Here is a 25497-nt window from a genome sequence, read left to right on the forward strand (position 1 = left end):
TTCAAGAATATATTTCAAAATTATAAGCACTTTTGCATTAAAAAATGAAAGAAAATCTGTCAGATGGTGTTTCCTGTGTTAAATTCTGCTGTTAACTTACAGATCCTCTAACTAGAAGCATTATGCATACCAGTATGCACATACTCAACACTGCTGTGTGCTTTGCCTCTATTACAGTTCTCACCACACTGTACCATAAGTGTTTGCTTGTATGTAATTAGGCTATGAATTCCTGGTGGGTAAGATCCTTGTGTCACTCATCTTTGGTATCCCTAGAGCACAAAACAGCTCTATATGCAAAGCAGACTCTCAAAATATACTAGATGAGTGAGGGAATGAACAAATGCTAGGTAATATGGGAAATTGTCCTTAATCTTGGGCAGTCACAGTGTGCCAGAGAGACACACACTTCTACATAATTATTTGTAATATCATGCAATAAATATTACATTGGGAATAATTTTATCATAGGGCGGTAATGAAGGGCTTACAAAAATTGCTGGTATTTTGGCTAATCAATTAGTTAATATGAAATTCAATTAATATTTTAGAATCCAGTTGTGTCAGAATAATATACTGTCTATGGACATCACAACAGAATGTACAAAAGCCCAGCATTCCTTGTAGGTAAAGTTGATAAAAGGATACCCTTCCAAAAAAAAAAAAAAAAAAGAGTAAAGACAATCTCTGGCCCACAACTGAAGGAACAAAGAAGATATGAAGGATTTAATGCTGTTAAAGCAATAATAGAACATTTAGAAAAAAGGTCACTAGAGTCTAGAAACTGGTCAAATGAAATAAGCATTTATGAGAGTCAAGTATCATATGATAAAGTCCTGGGAGAAATAAATACATTATTAGTAGAATGCTCCATACATTTAATAAAAAATTTAATGTTGGGAGTACAGCAGTGAATAACATATCCCTTCCCTGTGGATCTTACATAGAATGTTCTCAATGGGATTTATGGATTTCAGTGTTCCTTTGATAACTTTTTCTTTGCAATGTACACACATTTTAAGATATAAAAATGAAATGTAAAAATGGAAAATAAACTCATGATATATATGTCTTGCTAGTAAAAGAATACTTTGAGTTTTTTTTGAAAAGCTCAAAGTGCTTTTGAGTATATGGATCAAATTCTAACAGGTTTATTAGTCCTTTTGAAGGTATAATTTCAGCATACTGAGATGACCATTATACTGTATTATTTCAGTTTCCTAACTAACATTTGAACAGTACTTCAGAATTTATATATATATAAATATAAACATATATATATTTAAGATTTTATTTATTTGCGAGAGAGAGAGCACAAGCGGGGCGGGAGAGGCAGAGGCAGAGGAGAAGCAGACTCCCCGCTGAGCAGAGAGCCCCTGGGACTTGGTCGCAGGACCCTGGGATCATGACCTGAGCCGAAGGCAGATGCTTAACCGACTGAGCCACTCAGGTGCCCTGCTTCAGAATTTATAAAGCACTTTCACATATTGCGTAATTCTCACAATTTTCTTGGGTAGATATTGCTCACCTTTTTCCCCCAGAAGATAAAGCTGAAGCTCCACAAAGACCACTCAGTAAATAACAGGGCCAAAACTCAAGCTTATTCCTGTGACCCCAAATTCTGTTATCTTTCTCCTTGCCTGATTAAAAAAAAAAGCTTTTATGCACTCTACTGCATTTGATACTGGTAATGTTTGATCTATTTCTTATGAAATTATTATTTATCTCCATTTTAAGATGAAAAATACAGAAGTTCAGTGAACTTAAGTAACTTGCCTAAAGTAAGTCAGCAGGTAGAATTGGAACATGCTTCCAGTAACAAACTTCATGTATATTGCAATCAACTTTAAAGGCTGAAATATGGAAATATTAATACATCAATCCACTTTATTATAATTTTAGGTAGACCTATACTAAGGATAGCACAAAGATTTTTTTAGATTTCCTACCTCTTGCTTTAGGTAATAATTCAGTTCCACATGCAATACAATAAAGTCCTGACTGGCAAGGCAAGTTACTTTGGTCCTTTTACAAGAGATGGAAGAGATCAATGTTTGAAAGAATGTTAATATTTAAATATAAATACCATAACACCAGTTTGAAAAAAAGGGAAAATATACCGAGACTATACTTGATTAAAAATAACAATCAGTATTTAATATCTTTAAATCTTCCAACTATACATGAATCATAAAAAAGAGATGATGGCATCTAACAGTTTAGATTTATAAATGATATGCCACTTGTACAATTTAGTACTTTATAACAGTGAAGAGCCAAATGAAACATTTTAATATTGAGTTTTATAAATATTGATATAAAATAATTTTATGTAAAATGACAGAATTTGGGGGAAAACCATGAACATCAAAGTCATATAAATTGCTTGAAAAAGGAAGACCAAGATAAAAAAAATACAAATTTATTATAAAAAAGCACTGAAGTAACTACCCGATTATGCCTTGTTAAAAAAAATATATTTAATCAGTATTTACCATTAGATTTTCAAAGGTTGATTTCTGGGAATAGTAAGTTTCATGCAGCTTTTATTTTTCTTTCAATGCATTGAAGCTTGTTTATTACAAAGTGGAATTTGGTATAAGATGGGTTGTTTTGGACCTTGTCCAAGAGTTTAGTTACTGAAAGCACTTCATTATAAGGTGGTTTCACCAATAAGGTGATCCACTGGCTCAGATCCCATGGATATTATAACAAAGCTCCATTGTAGAGTTCAGGAAGCTGGGCAGCTAATGTTCTATCAAATGAAACCTTAAGAAACAAAATTCTTTTTTGGGGGTAGACATGAAAATCGTTTAAGTCCAGAGAATCATAAGCCTAGGTCATCTGTCTAAATTTCCATTTCCTGAAGTGATGTTCTTTATTGTATATTTAATAGCTGTGCATATACTTCATGTTACGGTTTTAGTGTAAGACATTCATTGTCTGATGAGGTCTTAAATTTATTTTTTATTATGAAAAAGTCCAGTATTAATACTGCCTTTCTATTTATAAAAGATTGACTGCATTTGTCTATGGAATAGATAAGAAACTACCAAGAATTCATAAAGGTTAAAGTAAAATCTTGTGCAGCTCACTGATAAATCTGAGGTCCGAGCAAGAATAATTGTGTTGTAATCAAACACAAAAATATGCCATCACTTAGAGATTAAATAACTACAATAACCAGTCTTTCAAGTGATTTTACAAGAGGGACTTTGATTTCATGAAGTTTTAATAAGCAATCCTAAAGAATTAAATATTTTGAATGTATTTTACTTCAGAAAAATGACAGTCACTGCAGAAAAATATTAAAAATTTTTAAAAATATTAATACAAAGCCTCATGTGAACTTACAGTAGCAAATGAAAAATCATTTAATAATTAAGTGCATAGTAAGAAGTCATTAATTTCCAATACCATTATAAAAAGTTTTAAATGACTTATCTAAATTTCAAAAGTCAAGTCATGAAACATCTACTCTTTATGTTGTACCTTTCTTCCATCAATAAATCTCTTTCTCCAACTGGAAGTTTTCCTGGTTCCTGGCCGGTATGCTCTATATACTTTCAGGCCTTAAATAAATTTGGTATAAGATAATTATTTCATATCCATTGAATGGGTAGGGCAAATTACCTGATAAACAATTTCTAACTTACATATTTCCAAAGCCTCAAGAAATAAACTAGCCAAATAATTTCTCCTTCCTATAATTCTTTATTGTCAGTTTATCTTTTTTTTAAGATTTTATTTATTTATTTGACAGAGAGAGAGCACACAAGCAGGGGGAATGGCAGTCAGAGGAAGAGGGAGAAGCAGGCTTCCTGCAGAGCAGGGAGCTGGATGTGGGACTCAATCCCAGTACCCTGGGATCATGACCTGAGCCGAAGACAGTCGCTTAACCGAGCCACCCAGGCGCCCTCTATCTATCTATCATCTATCATCATCAGGGAAAGCTTCACATAAAGCAAGGGTGTGTGTACTTCAGATATATGATTGATTCACTAGCTAATATTTGAGGGTCTGCCATGTGCAAAATACTCTTAACTTCATGTTTTAGGGGCACCTGGGTGGCTTAGTCAATTGGGCAGCAGACTCTCGATTTCACTTTGGGTCATGGGAAGAAGCCCGTGGAGTTGGACTCCACGCTCAGTGCAGAGTCTGCTTGAAGATCTCTCCCCCTTTCCCTCTGCCCCTCACCCCACTCATGTGCTCTCGCTCTCTCAAATAAAAATCTTTAAATGCTTTCACATGTTTTAAAGTCTCCAAAACATCTCTTTTAAAAGTACATTATTACTAATTAAAATGTTCTACCTCCTACTCTATTATAAAGACTGGTGCTTCGTTATTTTTTTAAAGATTGATTTATTTGAGAGAGAAAGAAGGAAGGGGGCAGGGGCAGAGGGACAGGGAGAGAATCCCAAGCAGACTCCTTGCTGAGCACAGAGCCCGATGTGGGGCTGGATCTCATGACCCTGAGATCATGACCTGAGCCGAAATCGAGTCAGACACTTAACCAACTGAACCACTCAGGTGCCCCAAGGCTGGTACTTACTTTTTTAAAAAATCTTTTAAAGATCCTACTTACTTATTTTAGAGTGTGTGAGCGAGCAGAGAGAGGAGCAGAGAGGGACAGACTCCATGCTGAGCCTGACTTGGGGCTTGATCCCACAACCCTGAAATCATGACCTGAACTGAAATCAAGAGTTGGACACTTAACTGACTGAGGCACCCAGGTGCCCCATAAAGGCTGGTACTTATATTCTTGCAATATTATCTTGGTCATAGTTGCTATCTTTGGATACTCTATACCTGTTTCAATAGTAAGATCACTGCACAAAATTTTTGAAATACCTTTTGGAATCCCTAAATGCTAGTGTCACATCTCTACGTAATTCTCAGTTAATGGAAATTTTTAGCGTCAGAGAGAATTAGATTTTGGAGAGAATAAATTGGAGGTTAATTTGGATAATACATCAAGCTATGACTAAAAAATATTGTGCTTAATTTTTCTCATGTAGTTTACCAATTATTCTAAAGGCAATTTTAAGGGTCAAAAAATATTTTAATTGAAGCACTGTTAAAAATAAATATCTTGCTTCTCAAGTTACTAAGTAGCATATTCATAGTTATTCCTTAAAGGTCGATAAGTGTCACTTCACCTTTTCTACAAAATGGTTTACTTTATTTTAAGCATTCCGGAACAAAAGCAAATGAAAATTGACTCAATAACATATCAACATATATTTCTTTAAACTATGGATTTTTAAAGCTGAAAGGGATTTACATGATTTTATAGTACTAAATTCCACATTTAACAGATAAAACTAATTTCTCAGAAGGCATGGTGATTGCCAATATGACTTAGCAAATTAGTGGCAGGGCCAGGAATAGACCCCAAGTCTCTTGTCTTCCACCTGGTATTCTTTCTACTACCCCACTACCCTTATCTGTGGATTAGGAACTATACCAGAAAGGATAAATGGTTTTACTCTTTCAAAACAACTTAGAAATTATCTTCTATTCTAGTGTTTGTAACTTATTACTCACTGATCAACTAAAGAAAATATATAATACTAGGGATCTAATATATCCTAATCTATAGATGAATTCTTTAACTGGTAAGTTATCAATTCAAATTTCTTTGAACTATGCTTACAGTTGTACCATCTAATGCTATAGAAACAAGCTGTATTCAATCTAAACACCTTCAAAATAAAAGCAAATATATACATATATAATAATTCATTCATCCAAATGAATATATAAAATACTTGACTGCTAGGAATTTTGACTTGAAAATAATAAACCACATCCACAACTTGACAACTCATAACATTTCAATTCAAATCACGCACACGAAGCCTAAATGTCTATTGAATAACGATGTTTCTTAGAAAAAGATGAGTGAATATATTTTTGGAATGATGACAGAGAAGTGCATCTTTTATAACCATTATTGATCAGAAGTATAGCTTCATTCACAAATACATTAAGAGAGTCAAAATTTACAGAAAAATTAGTGAACAACAAGAGAACATTTTTCGGCTGCAGTTACATGTTTGGCTTTACTTATAAAATTTATATATGAAGTTTTCTATCCTGTTTCATAATTATAGCCTTCATGCTAGAACATGTCACTTTTTTCCACAATGATGATGAAGCTAAATAATCAGAATTGAAAATTTGGAGTCATTCATTTGGCATTTTGTAACTTTACATAATTTGCTTAAAATGTGCTTGATTTTGGTTCATCAAAAACAGAAAAATGTAAAGCAATATCAAATAAAAAGTTTTCTTCTGAATCCTTAATTGCTTATAAGTAGGCAGTTTAATATGGGAATAAACTTTTTAAGAAAACTTTGATTTCTAAAATAATATACTGATTTGAGGTAAATATATAGTGAAACATGACTGAGGTGTGACTGGATTAGACTGCTATTCATTTTTATGTATCAGTATGAAAATAAATGGAAGAAGAGGACCACAAAATACAAATATTTATGTGAAATTTAAAGGAAACTACATATCTTTCAGATTAATTTTAAATTGTATATAGGTAAAAAAAACTCGTTAGAGGAAAATATTTTGTATGAATCACTTTTGTCAAAACTCAAAAACAATAAAACTTACATTCTGAACATAAGACTTTTTAAAACTCTAATACCAAAGAATTAAAGTGAAAAATATTTTTAAAATAAAAAAAACATACCATTTATCCAATGTAGAAACTGTCATTTATGATAGCATTTAATATAAGCATGACAACATATATTTATAGTGTTACAGTTAAGTATTATTACCTAACACCAGGGAACACACCTTTATTTTTGGAAGGAGACTGTTTAAAATTCTTTATATCTGTTTCACAACTTTTCCCCAGTTCCAATTTGTTTATATGAGTTGTTTTTACATTACATTACTACCGATGTTATCGATTTTACTTTCTTTAATATGCATGAGTCTATTCAACTTTGTGTCTGTGCAATCCTCAGCTTTCATTTCTTGGACTGAATCCACTCCTTTCATAGTTCTAATTTCAAAAAGATCTTCAACTAAAATGCAATTGGAATGATTAGCCAATCTATTGTCTCTATCACTTTCAACTAGATCATTCTTTTCTTCATTTGTATCCATAGGATCATATAGCTCAGGTGAAAAATAGATAGATTCATCCCCTGCTTCTGTTTCAGAAGCTCTGTGTGAAGTGGAAAGTTCAGCTTCTTCACCAACTAGAGACAATTCAATGTCCGGATCCAGGGCTTCTTCACAGCAGGACAGCTGTTTGGAATCATTTTTTTTAAGAAGATTAGAATCAATCTTTATTGATGAAATAGTACTTTCTGATTGAGGGCATGGTACAAATGATGCATTTACCGTCAGAGATGAGGACTCACATTTATCAGTGAGTGGCAAAACTGTTTTACATCCCTTTTCTGTTTTGAAAGTGGAGACACTGGAGGTATAGTCCTCTGGTGACCCGAACTTAGGTGCTGCAGTCAGAATTTCACCAGTAAGATAATGTCCCAAAGAATTAAAGCTAGACCAGTTAGCTCTCTTTGTCTGTTTGTTGAAGGTTGGGCTTGTGGATCTGGAAATCACAATTTTTTCTGCTTTCACTGCCTGGGCGGACTCTTCCAATAATACAGGATCATCTATGAATACAAAAATTTAAGAGTGTTAATTTTCTGCTCCTAACTAATATAATAATTGTTACATTAATGTAATTTTTGTTAAAAATACTGAAATAACTGTATAGGATCATAATTTAAAGCCCACAACTAATAGTAGCAAGACTTCCATCTTAGAACATAAAGCACAAAATGTGAACTCTGAAAGGAATCCTAGGTCTCCAGTGATTCTGAGCCCAAGTTATAATGCTGTCTGGTAAACTATCAAATTCCACACGAGGGACCTCAGCAGTGAATGAAAAAAGGAGTAAAAAGGAATAGGAAGAGGGCTGAGTAACGGGAGAAACACACTATAAAAATCTGTCTTGAAAATCCACTAGCCAAGTATTGGGAAAAATTGACCTAGATTAATTCCCTAAAGGAAACGGGCAACCACAAAGACTAAATTATTCGTTTAAAGTTGTAAAACTGGTTAGTACTCAGATCCAAACTAGAACTTAGGTTCCCTGATTACCAGTCTAATGGCCTTGAATTCACTATGACATTTATTTTTTAAAAAGCCACCAGATACTACAAAATATTTAATATTTGATATATTAAATTATCATATATTAGTTAAAACAATTAAAATGATATCCATTGATATAGACCACAGTTTGGCAAACTTTCTCTATAACTGGCCAGACAGTAAAGATTTTAGGCTTTGTGGGTCCTATTGTATCTATTGCAACTATTGGCATAGCTCTTTTTATTGTACTTTGTTAATACTGCATTTTTTACAGATTCAAAGTTTGTGGCAACCCTGAATCAAGCAAGCCTACAAGCAACATTTTTCTACAAGCATTTGCTCACTTCATGTCTCTGTGTCACATTTTGGTAATTTTCACAGTATTTAAAACATTTTCATTATTATTATATTTGTTATGGTCATCTGTGATCAGTGATCTTTGATGTTACTATTGTAATTGTTTTGGGGCTGTAAATCACACCCATGTAAGATAATGAACTTAACAGACAAATGTGTGTGTTCTGACTGCTCCACTGACCAGCTGTTCCCCCATCTCTTGCCCTTTCCTCAGGCCCCCTATTTCCTGAGACACAGCAATATTAAAATTAGGCCAATTAATAATCCTACAATGGCCTCTAAGTGTCCAAGCAAAAGAGTCACACGTTTCTCACTTTATTTATTTTTGTCTCTCACTTTAAATCAAAGTTAGAAATAATATGGTTAGTGAGGAAGACATGTTGAAACCAAGATAGATCAAAGAGTAATTTTGATTTTCAAGTTTTATTATTTAAGAAATACATTTTTGGGGAGCCTGGGTGGCTCAGTTCGTTAAGCGACTGCCTTTGGCTCAGGTCATGATCCTGGAGTCCTAGGATCGAGTCCCGCATCGGGCTCCCTGCTCAGCGGGAAGTCTCCTTCTCCCTCTGACCCTCCCCGCTCTCATGTGCTCTCTCTCACTCTCTCTCTCAAATAAATAAATAAAATCTTTAAAAAAAAAAAAAGAAAGAAATACATTTTGGGGGGCACCTAAGTGGCACAGTCAGTTAAGTGTCTGACTCTTGGTTTCAGCTTAGGTTATGATCTCAGGGTCATGAGATCAAACACCACATTGGGCTCTGTGCTCAACTACAAAGTCTGCTTGGGATTCTCTCTCTCCCTCTGCTCCTCCTGCTCGTGTTCTCTGTCTCTCTAAAATAAATACATCTTTAAAAAAAAATACATTTTTGTAAGGCAACAGCTGCTATAGTTAGGATTTCTTTGATGAATCTGGGCATAAAACCCCTGAAAACCTTCTGGAGAGCATTCACCATTCTAGATGCCATTAAGAACATTCATGATTCACGGGAAGAGGTCAAAATATTAACATTAAGAGGAATTTGGAAGTCACCCTCATGGGTGACTTTGAGGGATTCAAGATTTCAGTGGAGATGTGGTAGAAATAGCAAGAGAATTAGAATTAGAAGGGAAGCCTGAAAATGTGATTGAATTTCTGCCATCTCATAACAAAACTTCAATGGAAGAGGAACTGCTTCTTATGCATGAACAAAGAAAGTGGTTTCTTGAGATGAAATCTACTCCCAGTGAAGATGCTGTGAAAATTGTTGAAATGACTACAAAAATTTAGAATATTACATAAACTTAGCTAATAAAGTAGCAGCAGGGTTTGAGAGGACTGACTCCAATTTTGAAAGAAGTTCTACTTTTGAATAAAATAGTATTGTATGCTATAGAAAGAGCATTCGTTAAAGGAACAGTCAATTGATGTGGCAAACTTCACTGTGGTCTTTTTTAAGGAATTGCTACAGCCACCCCAGCCTTCAGCAAACACCACCCTGATCAGTTAGCAGCCATCGACAATGAGGCATGACCCTCCACCAGCAAAAAGATTATGATTTGTTGAAAGCTCAGATGATTAGTATTTTTTAGCAATAAAGTATTTTTAAATTAGGGTATATACATTATTTTTAAGACATAAAGTTATTGCACACTTAAGAGACTACAGTATAATGTAAACATAACTTTTATATGTGCTATGAAACCCAAAAATTCATTTGACTTGCTTTATTGTGATATTTGCTTTATTGTGGTGGTCTGGAACCAAACTCGCAATATCTCTGAGGTATATATGTTCTCAATTATGCTGTTCTAGTGCAAAACATACTATGACTAAACTCTCCTGTTGTGTACCATATGTAACTGGATGGACGTGACCATGTTCCATTAAACTTGATTTACAAAAACAGATGGCCAAATTTGGTCCATAAGCCACAGTGTGCCAATCCCTGACACAGAGTATTATATTCTAATATATATATATATTTTTAAGATTTATTTATTTATTTACACGAGAGAGAGTGCATACACAAGTGGGGGGAGGGGCAGAGGGAGGTGAAAGAATCTCAAGCAGACTCCTTGCTGAGCATGGAGCCCTACGTAGGGCTTGATCTCAAGATCCTGAGATCATGACCTGAGCCAAAACCAAGAGTCGGATGCTCAACCAACTGAGCCACCCAGGCACCCCTCTAATATATTTTTAAAAATTATTTTTTTAACATTTAGAATAAATGACTCTCACTTCCCTAAACTAAGAAATTCATGTAAGGGAAGAATCTATAAATTAGACCAATTTTTAATATAGCCTTTAGGAAAACATGTACCATTTGTACAGTATTTTACCATGCTATGATATTTATCATCTTATTAGATCTTTACAGCCCAACCTCAGGGATAGGTATGCAGAGATTCCTTTTTCTATTAAGATTCAAAAAAGTTATGTGACTTGCTCAAGGTCACAAAGCTAGGTGGTGGCAAACCTGGCAAGTGGAAAACTGGAAAATATGCTTAGGTCTCTTGACAGAAGTCTGTTCCCATTCTAATACACCATATTTTTTCATTATTTCATGATAACACCTTCTATTTCAGACCAACATGTTTAAGGAAATTAATCTATAGCACAATAAATATAATTTCACTAGATATAACAAAAGACTTCTCCATCAAATGTAAATAGACAGAACTTCTCAAACCTCTTTCCTTTCTAGAAATGATACCTCTTGGTAGAGATGGACTTTTAGTTATCGTAGGACACTGTCGTTCTTGGACACACATTTTTGCTTCACCTTTCCCAGGATTTTCTGGTGCTAGATGACTTGCCACTTCTGATAAATAAGTTAAACTACTGTCCTTCAAATGGGTCACTTCAAGTGTAGACTCACTGTCCTGTATAAACTTTCTGTCCTCTTTGGATACATCAATGACCTTCTGGTGTTTTTTGGAAAATTCAGCCAAGGACTCCAGTGCACTTTCAAAGGTTGAATGGTGCTGAATCTGCTGCCGTACCCATTTAGAAAGTCCTAAGGAAAAAAGTAAACCCCAGGAAGGTATTATGCATTAAGAATCCACTTAGATAATTTTTTTAATGAAGTAATCTACATCAATTTAGGATATATAGAATGATTCTCAATATTTTCCCTGCCTAAACATCTTCACATGTACACTATGCTCATGCATCAGTAACATTTTTCTTTATATGCACTGATTATCAACTGGAGGGAGGGAAGAGGCAGTGGAGTAGAGTGGAAAGGGAGAAATGTAGAATAACTGGGGAAATAAGGCAAATTTAATTTCATCATAATTCCCAACAAATATTGCTTATATTTTAATTTTAGGGAAGCTAGAAGTATAAACAACACAGTCTTCCATTCCAACTTTCTAACTTTGATTTCTTTCATGAAAATAAATTCAAGATACCAATCTCATAGGTTTTTTTGTTGCCTTTCTCCCTCAATTCCAAATATGTCTTAAACTATCCTAGGAATGAAAGGAATAACAATGGTATTTGGGACAAATCATGTCCTGTTTGACTATTATATAATTATTTTTTAATATATAAATAATGAAGTTGTAAGGGATATGATTTGACCTGTGATATGTGAAAACTGTATAACCTTGAACCATATTGACAGTATAAGGTGTTTTGTTTCATTACAGAATGAAATTCAAAATCAGATATTTGGACTTTTAGAAAATAAACTCTGCTGGTGTTACTAGAACTATCATCATCTTCTGAAGTAGTTAAAAAGTCACTATGTTATTTTAAGTTAAAAAATAAGACAGGGCTTCAAGTTGCAATACACTCATTTCAAAATGGATTCTTTTTTTAATGGAGCTTTTCTATATTTACTTTTTTTTTAATGGAGCTTTTCTATATTTAATGCAAATCGAATTGAGTTCTATAGTTAATGCAAATTGAATTTAAACAAAGACTAGCCATCAAAAGGAATTTGTATGTTGTACTATTATTGAGATAAGAATTCACACTTTTATGAATCTCAGAAAAAAATAAATAAAACCCATACAGAAATAATGAAAAATTCTTAATTTAAAAAATCTCTCAGGGGCGCCTGGCTGGCTCAGTAGGTGGAGCATGAGACTCTTGGTCTTGGGATTGTAAATTCAAGCCCTACATTGGGTGTAGAGACTACTTAAAAATAAAATCTTAAAAAGAAAAAAAAATCTCTCAACAAATCTTAACTATCAGGTAAAAATTTAACTTCAAGATTTTAAAATAAGAAAAACTTGTTTTCAGATTTTGTATTTTTTTTTGTTGAAGTACAGTTGACAAGAAGAACATTTTAATTTTTTAAAGATTTTATTTTCAAGTAATCTTTACACCCAACGTGGTGCTCAAACTTACAATCCCAAGATCAAGAGTCCTATGTTCTATCTACTGAGTCAGCCAGGTGCCCCTAGAAGAACATTTTAAATAAGCATTTCCCTTAAAGTTCTTTATTTTTGTTTGCTTGGGGAAAATAATTATATGGATTAAACATGAAACTTTCTAAAATTGAAAAACTGTAGTGTTATAGTCACTTCTTTCATGTTTGGAACTTTCTGTAATCAAAGAAAGCTTTTTCAGTGTAAAATGTCAGATTGCTTTTGAAAACTCAAAGAATCTGAGCTCCACCTGCTGACTAAACATAAGCACTTAACATTTTGCTTTTAGTTATGTCTGGACCTAAGCTCAATGGCTTGCTTTACATGGAAAGGGCAGAAAAGAGTGCTTTAATCCAGGTGGATACATTTTAATACCAAACCAAATATAAGGCTCTGAAATAGAAAGAGTCCATACCCACAGATGGCTAATCTGAAAGAAACTTAAAATTTTGTATCTCTTTATCATAGTATGGTTGGAACTTTTTAGTTTTAAAGATAATAAAGATGCAAGTATTTCCAACAGTTCCTTAATAACAGATGGATTCCTGGTATTGACTCTAAAGAGACTGTGTCACAGCTGAATAAAAACTACAGGCACATAGTATTTGTTCATCTGAGTGGGGAAAAAATGACCATCTACTTCATCTTGAGGCCAACAGTGGTGTTTGTGTTTTTTTTCTTTTAGAAAATACTAGCTCTAACACGAACTGTAGAACAGCTGAAGCATTTCTAAACAAACAATCACCAAACTTCAGTATAATCCAGAATGAAAGAATGAAGAATCCTAAGCATCCAAAGGAGATGTGCTTACGTGCTTAAATGTAAAAACTTATTTCTTGGAAAATTAATTCCTGTGAACAGCCTTTTCCCTGACAATGCTAAATAAATTATTATTCTGTTGCTTAATTAAATCCCACATTCTATGAAATTGAAGGATCCTAACTGATTAATACTATGTTAGTAACTAACCAGATTCTCCTCTATAAAGATTTTTTTGTAAACACATAAGCATTTAAAGGCTAGATTTCCCATCAATGTGAATTTTTCCATGTCTGACCTAATAATTCAAATTCTGTCCAAAATTTTTCTTTAAAACTACCAGTTATTAAATACCAAAGATTGTTTTTACTCTAAGCCCAGCTGAGAATCTTACCAGATATATATCGACTGGGATTACTCCTGAAACGATCATCCACTAGAATAAGAGCTCCCCAATCATTTTTGTGTCGAATACACCTATAAAAAAAATAGGGAGAAAAATCAAACAAAAATGACTTCGAAAATAAAAGCCAACAGGGTGCCTTGGTGGCACAGTTGATTGGCTCTTGGTTTCGGCTCAGTTCGTGATCTCAGGGTCGTGATATCGAGCCCCATACCAGGCTCTACCCTCAGTGTGGAATCTGCTTGATAGTCTTTCTCCCTCTTTCATTCCTAAGATAAACCATATGTTCTTATGGTGCATTATTCCTTTTATAGGTTGTTGGATTTGGTTTGCTAAGAAATTTTTTAATTTTAAAAATTATTCAAGGGGTGCCTGGGTGGTTCAGTTGGTTAAGTGTCTGACTCTTAATTTCAGCTCAGACCATGATCTCAGGGTTGGGAGACAGACCTGCGACAGGCTCTGTGCTCAGTGGGGAGTCGGCTTGGGATTCTCTTCCTTGAGACTTCCCTCTCCTTCTGCCTCTCTTCCCCATGTTCTCTCTCTAAAATAATAAAGCTTTAAAAATTATTTAAAAAAATTTTAAGTGTACAATTTGCTGATTTTTAGTATGTTTACAAAGTTGTGCAACCTACACCACTACCTAGCACACATTTTTATGTTACCAAAAAGAAACCCAGTGTCCACTAGTCACTCCCAATTATCCAATTACTCCCCTATTCTCTGGCAATCATGAATATATTTTCTGTCTCTTTAATTTGCCTGTTTTGGAAATTTCATGTAACTGGAATCATGCAACATATGGCATATTGTGTCTGGCTTCTTTCATTTAGCATGATGCTTTCAAGGCTACTTCCATTGTGTATCAGTACTTCATTCCTTTTTACAGCTGAATAATATTCCATCGTATTTATCCATTCATAAGTTAATAGGCATTTGGGTTGTTTCCACCTTTTGGCTATTGTGAATAATGCTGCTATGAACATTTGCGTCAAATTCTCATATGAATCCAATTAGGATTGGTATTGCTGAGTTGTACAAAATTCATTCTTTTTTTTTATTGTTATGTTAATCACCATATATTACATCATTAGTTCAATGTTTAACTTTTTGAGGAACTGCCACACTTTTTTCCCCAAGCATGTGCACAATTATACATTTCTGCCAGTTTTGTGTGAGATTTCCTATTTCTCCATACCCTCATCAACACTTGTTATTATCCATCTTTTTCATTATATTTACTCTAGGAAGTGTGAAGTGTTATTTCACTGTGTTTTAATTTGCATTTCCTTATTAAGTAGTGATATTGAGCATCTTTTCATGTGTCACTTATAGATCTCTTTTGGAGAAATACTTATTCAAATTATTGGTCCATTTTTAAATTGCATTATTTGTCTTCTTATTGTTGAATTATAAGAGTTCTTTATATATTCTGGATACTACACCCTTATCAGACACACTTTTTGCAAATATTTTCTCCCATGTGTGAATTCTTTTCCATTTTTTAGTAGTGTTCTTTGAAGAACAAAAGTTTTAACTTTGACAAAGCCCAATTTATCTAATTTTTTTAGTTGTGCTATTGATGTCAGATTTAAGAAACTATTGCCTAATCCAAAGACAAGAAGATTTACACCTTGTTAGTCTTTGAGCCATTTTGAATTAACTTTTGTATATGGTGTGAAGAAGGGGACTACCTTCATTCTTTTGCATGTGGATATCCAGTTATCCCAACACCATCTGTTAAAAAAGATTTTTTTCCCTATCGAATTGCCTTGGCACATTTTTGGGGGTGAGGAGGCTTAAACAATAGGAATTTATTTCTCACATTTCTTGAGGCTGGGAAGTACAAGAAAGAGGGGTGAAATGATTTAGTTCCCTGGTAAGGCTCTCCTCCTGGCTTGCAGATGTTAGCCATCTCACTGTGTCCTCACGTGGGTGGGGGTGAGAAGAGGGAGAGGAAGAGAGAGACAAGTTCTCTGGTGTCTCTTCTGATAAGGGCACTAATCCCATCATGAGAGCCCCAACTGCATAACCTCATCTAAACCTAATTACCTTCCAAAGGCCTCATCTCCAAATAGCATTACCTTGGGGATTAGGGCTTTAACATATGAATTTGAGAGAGGCACAATTCAGTCCATGGCAGGGAATAAGAAAATTATATAGTATATGAGAAGGTACTAAGTATTAAGGAAAAAAATAAAAAGGGAAAGAGAATAGAGAACATTGGTAGGGGGTACTGAATTTTAAACACGGCGATATTGAGCACTGAGAAAACATCATTTGAATAAAGATTCTTCACAGGTAAGGGAATGAGCTGTGTATATATGTGGAAGGGAAATATTCCAGCAGAGAGAAATGCAAGTGCAAAGACCCTGGAGAAAGAGCTTACCTGACATAGTCAGAGAACACCAAGAAGCACAGTATACCTTCTTCAGTATGGCCTCTTCTCTCCCTTTAGTTGTGGACTTTGTTCTGTCAGTCCTCAGGTTGATTTCTTGGGTATTTAAGATGATTTGGTAGTTATCTAGTTGTCTTCATGAGATGAGATAAGCCTAGCTAGGGTCCTCCTACTCCTCCCTCCACCATCTTCTTCTCCCTCTGTCTTGGCACTTTTGTCAAAAATCAACTCACTGTAAATATGGGGAGTTTGTTTCTGGACCTTCAATTCTACCCCTTGTTCTATATGTCTATATTATGCCAGTACAACACAATCTCGGTTATTGTAGCACTGCAATAAGTCTGAAGTTGAGAAATGCCAGTTCTCCAATTTTGTTCTTTTTCAAGATTTTTGTGATTATTCTTAATTTCCTTCAATTTCCATATAAATTTTAGGATCAGCTTCTCAATTTCTGCAAGAAATCCAGCTGGTAGTTTGGGATTGCAGTAAATCTCTGCAGATCAATTTGGGGGAAATGTTATCTTAACAATAAGTCTTCCAATCCATGAAATTCTTCCATTTATTTAAAAATTTCTTTCAACAATATTTTGTAGCTTTCAGTGTACAAATCTTGCAATTCTTTTGTTAAAGTTACTCCTAAGTAACTTATTCTTTTTGATGTTATTGCAAATGAAAATTTTTAAATTTATTTTTATTGAAATATAGTTGATACACAATTTTACATTAGTTTCAGGTTTACAACATAAGTGATTTAACAAGTCTATATGCTATACTATGCTTACGACAAATGTAGCTACTTTTTGTCACCATACAACACTATTACAATATGTAAATGGATTTCTTAATTTCATTTTTGGATTGTTTATTCCCTCTGTACACAAAGTGATTGATTTTTGTATACTGAATGTTTCTTGTAACTTACTGAACTTATTTTATCATGAAAATGTGTTAGATATTGTCAAATGCTTTTTTCTCCTCTTGAAATCACATGGTTTTTATATTTTATTCTATTAATATGGCATATTACATTGATTTTAGTTGGACCAACAAAATTGGTTGGATGTTGAACCAACCTTGCAATCCCAGGATAAATCCTACTTGGTCATTGTGTATAATCCTTTAGTAAGTTGCTGGATTCAGTTTTCTACTCTTCTGTTGAGAATTTTTGCATCTATACTCATAAGAAATATTGCTGTGTAATTTTCCTTTCTTGTGATGTCTTTGATTGGTTTTGGTAACAGGCAATGCTGGCCTCATAGAACACGATGATACATGTTTGACCTTCTATTTTTCATGTTTGTAAAGGACTGGTGTTAATTCTTCTTTAAATATTTGCTAGAACTCATCAGTGAAGGCATTTGGTCCTGAGCTTTCCTTTGTGGGAAATTTTCTGATTACTAATTCTTCTATCTCTTTACTTTTATAGATCTATTCAGATCTTTTTCTTGCTGTGTCAGTTTCAGTAGCTTGTGTTTTTCTATGAATTTGTCCATCCTATCTAAGTTATGCAATTTGCTGTCGAACAATTGTTCAAAGCATTCTCTTATAATGCTTTATATTTCTATAAGGTTGGAAGCAACATCCCCTCTTTCATTCCTAATTTTAGTAATTTAAATCCTTTTTGTATTTTCTCTTGGTCAGTCTAGTTAAAGGTTGTCAATTTTCTTTATCTTCTCAAAGAACTAACTTTTTTTATCCTTACTTTTTTTTCTACTGAACATCATTTTTTTTTTTTTAAGATTTTATTTATTCATTTGAGAGAGAGCACAACTGGGGGGGAGAGACAGAGGGAGAAGCAGACTCCCCGCTGAGCTGGGAGCCTGACGTGGGGCTCAATCCCAGGACCTGGAGATCATGACCTGAGCCAAAGGCAGACACTTAACCATCTGAGCCACCCAGGTGCCCCTCTACTGAATCTTCTATTCTCTCTCCTTTATTTCCATTTAGGTATCTGTTATCACTTTGATCTGCTTGCCTTGTGCTTGGCTTGCCCTTTTTCTTTTTTAATTTTTTAAAAATTTATTTTATTTATTCATGAGAGACAGAGAAATAGAGAGAGAAAGAGAGAGAGAGAGAGAGAGAGAGAGGCAGAGGGAGAAGCAGGCTCCCCATAGAGCAGGGAGCCCAATGTGGGACTTGATCCCAGGACCCTGGGATCATGACCTGAGCTGAAGGCAGTCACTTAACCAACTGAGCCACCCAGGCACCCCTTGCCCTTCTTTTTCTAATTCCTGAAGGTAGGAGGTTATTGATTTCAGATTTTTCTTAAAAAAATATATACATATATATATATATATATATACACATATATATAGGCATTTACAACTATAAATTTCTCTATGAGCAATGCTTTCATTGTCTCTTCAAAATTTTGGTACACAGTGTTTTCATTTTCACTCATCACAAGGTATTTTCTAGTTTCTCTTATGATTTCTTCTTGGATCCACTGGTTAAGAATGTGTTCTTTAATTTCCACATATTTATGAGTTTCCCATTTTTTCTCCTGTTATAGATTCCCAGTTTCATTCCACTGAGATCAGGAAAAATACTTTCTATGATTTTAGCCATTTAAAATTTCTTGGAAGACTGATTTTGTAGACTAACATGTAGTCTATCCTGAAGAATATGCCACATGCACCTTAGGAGGGTGGAGTGTAATAGATGTGTTAGGTTTATAACTGCTGGATTATAGTGTTCAAGACTCACATTTTTGATTGATTTTCTTCCTAATTGTTCTATTATTGAAAGTAGGGTAACAAAGTATCCAACTATTAACTGTTGAATTGTCTATTTCTGACAGTTTTTGCTACATACGATTTAGGGTCCTTTTGTCAGTTGCATATATGTGTATATGTTGCATAGTTGAAGTTACATATTCTTGATGAAGTAAAAATTTATTATAGAATATTTATTGTCTCAGGATGTCTGGGTGGCTCAGTTAGTGAAGCATCTGCCTTTCGCTCAGGTCATGATCTCAGGGTCCTGGGATCAAGGCCTGCATCAGGCTCCTTGCTCAGCGGGGAGCCTGATTCTCCCTCTGCCTCTCTCTGACAAATAAAATCTTTTAAAAAAGGAATATTTATTGTCTCTATTAACAATTTTTGTCTTAAAGTCTATTTTGTCTGATACCAGAATAATCAACCAGCTTGCTTTTGTTTACTGTTTGCATAGTAAGTCTTTTCCTATCTGTGTACCTTAATCTGTTTGTGTGTGCGCGCACACGCTTAACTAGAGTATTTCTCTTAGAGACAGCATATAGATGGGTCATGTTTTTTTAAAATATCGGGGATGTGGGATGGAGCCCCATGTCAGGTTCTGCCCTCAGTGCAGAGTCTGCTTGGGATTCTCTCCCCCTCTCCCAGCCCTTCCTGCTTGTGCTCTCTCTCTAAAATAAATAAATAAATAAATAAAGATTTATTTATCAGAGAGAGGGAGAATCCTCAAGCAGACTCCTCGCTGAGCGCAGAGCCTGACGTAGGGCTCTGTCCCAGGACCCCGAGATGATGACCTGAGCCGAAATCAAGAGATGCTTAACCGACTGAGCCACTCTGGCACCCCTTGTGCATAATAGGTATTTTTATGTATCATGTTAATTTCTTGTCATTTCTTACTATTTTGAGTTATTTTCTTTGTGGCTGCTTTAATTAACACTCGTACTTACAACAATCTTATGTGGATTAATACCAACTTAATTTCAATAGTATACAAAAATGTTGCTCCTATATAATTCTGTTCCTTCCCCCCTCATCTTTGTGTTATTACTATAATATAAATTACCTCTTTATACATTGTATGCCTGTACAGAAAAGAGGTAACAGCATGCCAAACTGCTTATCCCCACAGAGGCCTGCATACAAGGTAGACTTGGTGTTTAGGAACTTAGATGTCAGGAGGGTTCCAATCATTGACTTATAAAAGATGCTCCCTGTGTTTAAAATGTTTGTGCAAACAATGATTAATGCTGAACAACTGCTTTGTTTCTAAGAGGTTGGGCTTTGGGGAAGTGCTAGGCAGAGGCTGTCTATCTGAACAGCCCCAAATAAAAACACTGAGTCCTGAGTCTTTATAAGCTCCCCTAATTGGCAATATCTTGAACATGTTACCACAATCGTTGCTGGGGAATTAAGTGTGTTCCATATGACTCCACTGAGAGAGGAGGCTTAGAAGCTTTTGCCTGCTTTCCCCTAGACTTTGCTCATGTGCCTATTCTCTTTGCTGATTTTGCTGTATTCTTTCAATGCAATAAATCCTATATGTGCATACAACTATATGATGAATGTATTCCTGCTCCTAGTGAATTACTGAACCTGTGGTGGTTTAGGGCACCCCCAAGACAATGCTTATCACCACATATTTAAAATGATTGCTTTATGCAGTTGCTTTAAAAATCAAATAGGATAAAAAGTATAAAATACATTTATATTGTTTTTTATATTTATCTATGAAAATCCCTTTCGGATGCTCTTTATCTCTTCATATGGATATGTGACTGCCTATGGATATGTGTTTTTTCATTTCAACCCAAAAAGGATCACGTGTAGTATTTCTTTTCTTTTCTTTTTTTTTGATTTGGAAGTAGAACAAGTTCTCTAGACATTAATTCTCTGTTTTTGTTTATTTGGGAATGTCTTACTTTCTCCTTCATTTTTGAAGGATAGTTTTGTTAGATATAATAGACTTTGTTGACAGCCTTTTTCTTTAAATATGTCAGTTCATTGCCTTCTGCTCTCCATAGTTTTCAGTAAGAAATATGCTAAAATTATTGAGGATGTCTTATGAGGAGTTGTTTTTCTCTTGCTGTTTTCTAGATTCTCTTTGTCTTTTAGCAGTTTGATTATGACATGTCTACATATCTTTGATTTTAAATTACTTTGAATTTGCTGGTTTTCTTAGATGTGCAGATTAATGTTTTTCATCAAATTTGTGAAGTTTCCAGCCTTTATTTCTTCAACTAATCTTTCTGTTCCTTTCTTTCTCATCTCTCCTTCTAAGACTCCCATTATATGAGCTTGATGGGGTCCTATAGGTCCCTGAAGCTATGTTCATTATTCTTCTTTCTTTTCCTTTCTATTCCTCAGACTGGATAATCTCAGTTGAGTTACCTTTAAGTGAACTGATTCTTCTTCCTGCTCAAAACTGCTGTTGAGTCACTCTAATGAATTTTTCATTTCAGTTACTGGAATTTTCAAATCCGGAATTTCCATTAAGTTCTTTTAAAAAATTCTTATTATTGATTCTATCTTCTTTTAAAAATTTCTATTTGGTGAGATATCATTTTCATAGTTTCCTATATTTCTTTAAACATATTTTCCTTAGTTCTTTGGCTATATTTAAAATAACTTTATACACTAACTACAATATCTGGACTACCTTAGGGACACTTTGTATCGATTGCTTTTTCCCATGTGTATGGGACATCCATTCTTCTTTCTTTGATGTCATAATTTTTGTGGAAAAAAGTACATTTTAAATAATACAATGTGGACATTCTGCGTGGAGCACTGGGTGTTATGCACAAACAATGAGTCATGGAACACTACATCAAAAACTAATGATGTAATGTATGGTGATTAACATAACAATAAAAATTATTTATAAATAAATAAATAATACAATGTGGCAACTGTAGAATTCAGATTCTTCCCTCTGCTCAAGGATTTTTGTTGTTGCTGGTGTGACTTTCTAAAGATAATTCTTTTAAAGTCTGTTTTCTGTCATGTGTGACCATTGCTAGATCAGCTTAGTAGCCAGTTAATGACTAGGCAAACATCTGTAACCAATATATGTCTCATTTGCCAAGAGGCTTTCCACATGTTTTTCAACATGCTTTCGATCCTCAGCCAGGCAGGTAACAAACAACTCTGCCATAGTCTTCTCTTCCTGCTTCAACAGAGCCTCAAGGTCAACCAGAGGTGAGAACTTAGGGGCTTCTCAGGTCTTTCCTGAGCATGTGCACATCCCTGGTTATATGCACCATTGTACATACAGGCACGGCCCACGAAAGTCCTAGGAATATGTCAGAACTTTTAAAGCCCTCTATGTATATCTCATTTCCCAGCTTTTTCCAGTAAGCTATTTAGTTAGCTTATTATTTGGCCCAAATTTAGTCATCATCTTAGGAGGTTGTGAAATTAAACAATTACTTGCCTGGGTGAGCTCCTAGTCAGGTCATATAAAGATAGCCTTGTGAATAGGGTCTAGGAAATCACCAGACAGGTTCCATAATGACAATTCTCAAGGAGTAAGTTCCAGCCCTTCGGGTGGCCGACAGATTACTGGCTTTCACCATAATTTAAATGTGAACTTGAAGAGAGGGAATGGGAATTGGGCAAGTGAAAATCCCACAACATTCACTGTTCTTAATGAGATTCAGCAATTTTCATGAATAAATATTTCCTGTAACGTTGTAAACTGGTTAATTTACAGTTCTGAAAAAGTTGATTCTAATTATTTAGTCTGTTTTCTCATTCCTTTGCACTTGATCTTAGCCAAAAGGCCAAGAAGCGATTCTCATTCCTTTGTTAGAGAATTTTCAGAGGTCTTTACTCTGTCATTTTTGTGCATCTCACCCAATTTGTTAATACTTTGTTAAGATTATTTTCACCTATGTTTTTGACAGATATTAGTCTGTAGTTTTCTTTGTTTTTATATTGTCTTCATTTAGTTTTGGTAGGATAGTGCTGGCCTCATAAAATGAATTGGGAAGGGTTCTATCATCTATTTTTTTTTAAAGATTTTATTTATTTATTTGAGAGAGAGAGGGAGAGAGAGAAATGGGGGGTAGAGGAAGAGGGAGAAACAGACTCCCCACTTAGCAGGGAGCCCAAGGAAGGGCTCGATCCCAGGACTCTGAGATCATGACCTGAGCCAAAGGCAGACGCTTAAACAACTGAGCCACCCAGGTGCCTCATATAACAATTTTCTAGAAGAGATCAAATGGAATTTGTGCTATTTCTTCATTTTTTTAAAGATTTTATTTATTTATTTGACAGAGAGAGAGAGATAGTGAGAGCAGGAACACAAGTAGGGGTAGTGGGAGAGGGAGAAGCAGGTTTCCCGCCGAGCAGGGAGCCCGATGTGGGGCTCAATCCCAGGACTCTGGGATCATGACCTGAGCTGAAGGCAGACTCTTTAATGAATGAGCCACCCAGGCGCCCCGCTATTTCTTCTTTAAATGTTTGGTAATATTTGCCAGTGAACCCATCTAGGTGATTTTTTTCAAACTACAAATTTTCTTTACTAGACAGAGGACTGACTATTCAGGTTATCTTTTTCATCTTCCGTGAGTTTGGTACTTTGTGGGTTTGAGGGAATTAGTCTATCTCACCCAAGTTGTTGAATGTATGCATATAGTATAGTTTTTTCCATATTATCTTTTTAACATTTGCAGGTTATATAGTAATATGACTCCTTTTATTCCAGAGATTGATAATTTGTGGCTTCCCTTTTTTCTTTGTCAGTTACCTAGAGATTTACCAATTCTATTTATCTTTTTAAACTCAATTTTTTAAGGGCACCTGGATGGTGCAGTCAGTTGAGCATCTAGGCTCTTGGTTTCGGCTCAGGTCGTGATCTCAGGGACATGAGATCAAGCCCTGCGCTGGGCTCCAGTCAGTAGGGAGTCTGCTTGAGATTCTCTCTTTCTCCCTCAGCCCCTCCCACTTGTACTTGCTCTCTCTCTCAAATAAATAAATCTTCTAAAAAAATAAAAGCAATTTTTTAATTCTTAGTTTCACTGATTTGTTTTCAAATTCATTTATACTCTTATCTTTATTATTTCCTTTTTTTGTTTGCTTTATATTTATTTTGCTTTTCTTTTCCGACCTTAAGGTAGAAGCTTATTGATTTGAGACCTTTCTTCTTTTTGAAAATAAGCATTTAATGATTGAAATTTCCTACTGGGCACTGCTATAGATGCAGCTCACATATTTAGATACATTTTCATTTTTGATTAGCTCAAAATATTTTCTAATTTTCCCAAGACTTTCTGCTTTATCTGTGGATTATTTAGAAGTATAGTTTTTTTAAAAGATTTATTAATTTTAGAGAGGGGGAGGGGCATAGGAAGAGGGAGAAAGAGTCTTAAGCAGACTCTGCACTGAATGTGGGGTCGGACACAGGGCTTGATCTGACGACCCTGAGATCATAACCTGAGCTGAAACCAAGAGTCAGATGCTCAACTGACTGCCACCCAGGTGCCACTAGAAGTAGGCTTTTAATATGATTTTACTCATATGTGGAATTTAAGAAAATGGATGAACATATGGGAGGGGGAAATAGAGAGAGGAGGAAACAAATCATGAGAGACTCTTAACTGTAGAGGACTGAGGGTTAATGGAGGGAGGAGGGTGGGGGATGGGATAGATGGATGATGGGTATTAAGGAGGGCACTTGTTATGATGAGCACTGGGTGTTATATGTGATGGGTGATATATATGATAACCTCTAAACTTTAATCCTGAAGCCAATATTGAACCGTAGGTCAATTAATTATAATTATAATTTAAATTAAAAAAATTAAAATTACTAGACATTTACTATAAAAACATATGTTTTTAATTTCCAAATATTTTTTTCTGTCAAATATTACTGATTTCTAATTTAATTGTTTAATTACATTTTGGTCAGAGAACACATTAGGATTTCAATTCTTTTAAAAAATGTAAAGTTTGGGCGCCTGGGTGGCTCAGTTGTTAAACGTCTGCCTTCGGCTCAGGTCATGATCCCAGGGTCCTGGGATCAAAGCCCCACATTGGGCTCCCTGCTCAGCGGGAAGCCTGCTTCTCCCTCTCCCACTCCCCCTGCTTGTGTTCCCTCTCTTGCTGTCTCTCTCTGTCAAATAAATAACCAAAATCTTAAAAAAAATGTAAAGTCTATCATCCAGGATATGGTCTATATTGATAAATGTTCCTTATGCACTTGGAAAAATGCTTATTCTAACATTGTTGCATGGAGTGCTCTACGTCAATTCAATCCAGCTGGTTAATAACACTGTTCAAGTCTTCTGTATCTTTGTTTTCTGTCTACTCCTTCTATCTATTAATGAGAGAGGAAATGAAATCTTCAACTATACTTGAGGACTTATCTA

At 34.9% G+C, this 25497-nt stretch overlaps 1 protein-coding gene across 6 annotated transcripts in view; it reads right to left on the reverse strand.

Moving 5' to 3' along the window:
• Window positions 1-6729: 6729 nt before the first annotated feature.
• BRIP1 (BRCA1 interacting DNA helicase 1) overlaps window positions 6730-25497 on the reverse strand; it is a 175541-nt gene continuing 156773 nt past the window's right edge. For 5 of the 6 annotated variants that reach the window (XM_073879521.1, XM_073879523.1, XM_025851489.2 and 2 more), the window contains 3 exons: window positions 14006-14088; window positions 11163-11489; window positions 6730-7652 (listed from right to left, as the gene is read on the reverse strand). In XM_073879521.1, the coding sequence (XP_073735622.1) occupies window positions 6907-7652; window positions 11163-11489; window positions 14006-14088 (1156 nt within the window). In that variant the 3' untranslated portion in view covers window positions 6730-6906. The remainder of the gene's footprint in view (window positions 7653-11162; window positions 11490-14005; window positions 14089-25497) is intronic. The other variant, XM_025851488.2, reaches the window with a different exon arrangement.

This window comes from Callorhinus ursinus, unplaced genomic scaffold (assembly GCF_003265705.2).
Source record: "Callorhinus ursinus isolate GAN/ISIS: 27379988/994484 unplaced genomic scaffold, GSC_fseal_2.0 scaffold34, whole genome shotgun sequence".
Classification (NCBI taxonomy): Eukaryota; Metazoa; Chordata; class Mammalia; order Carnivora; family Otariidae; genus Callorhinus; species Callorhinus ursinus.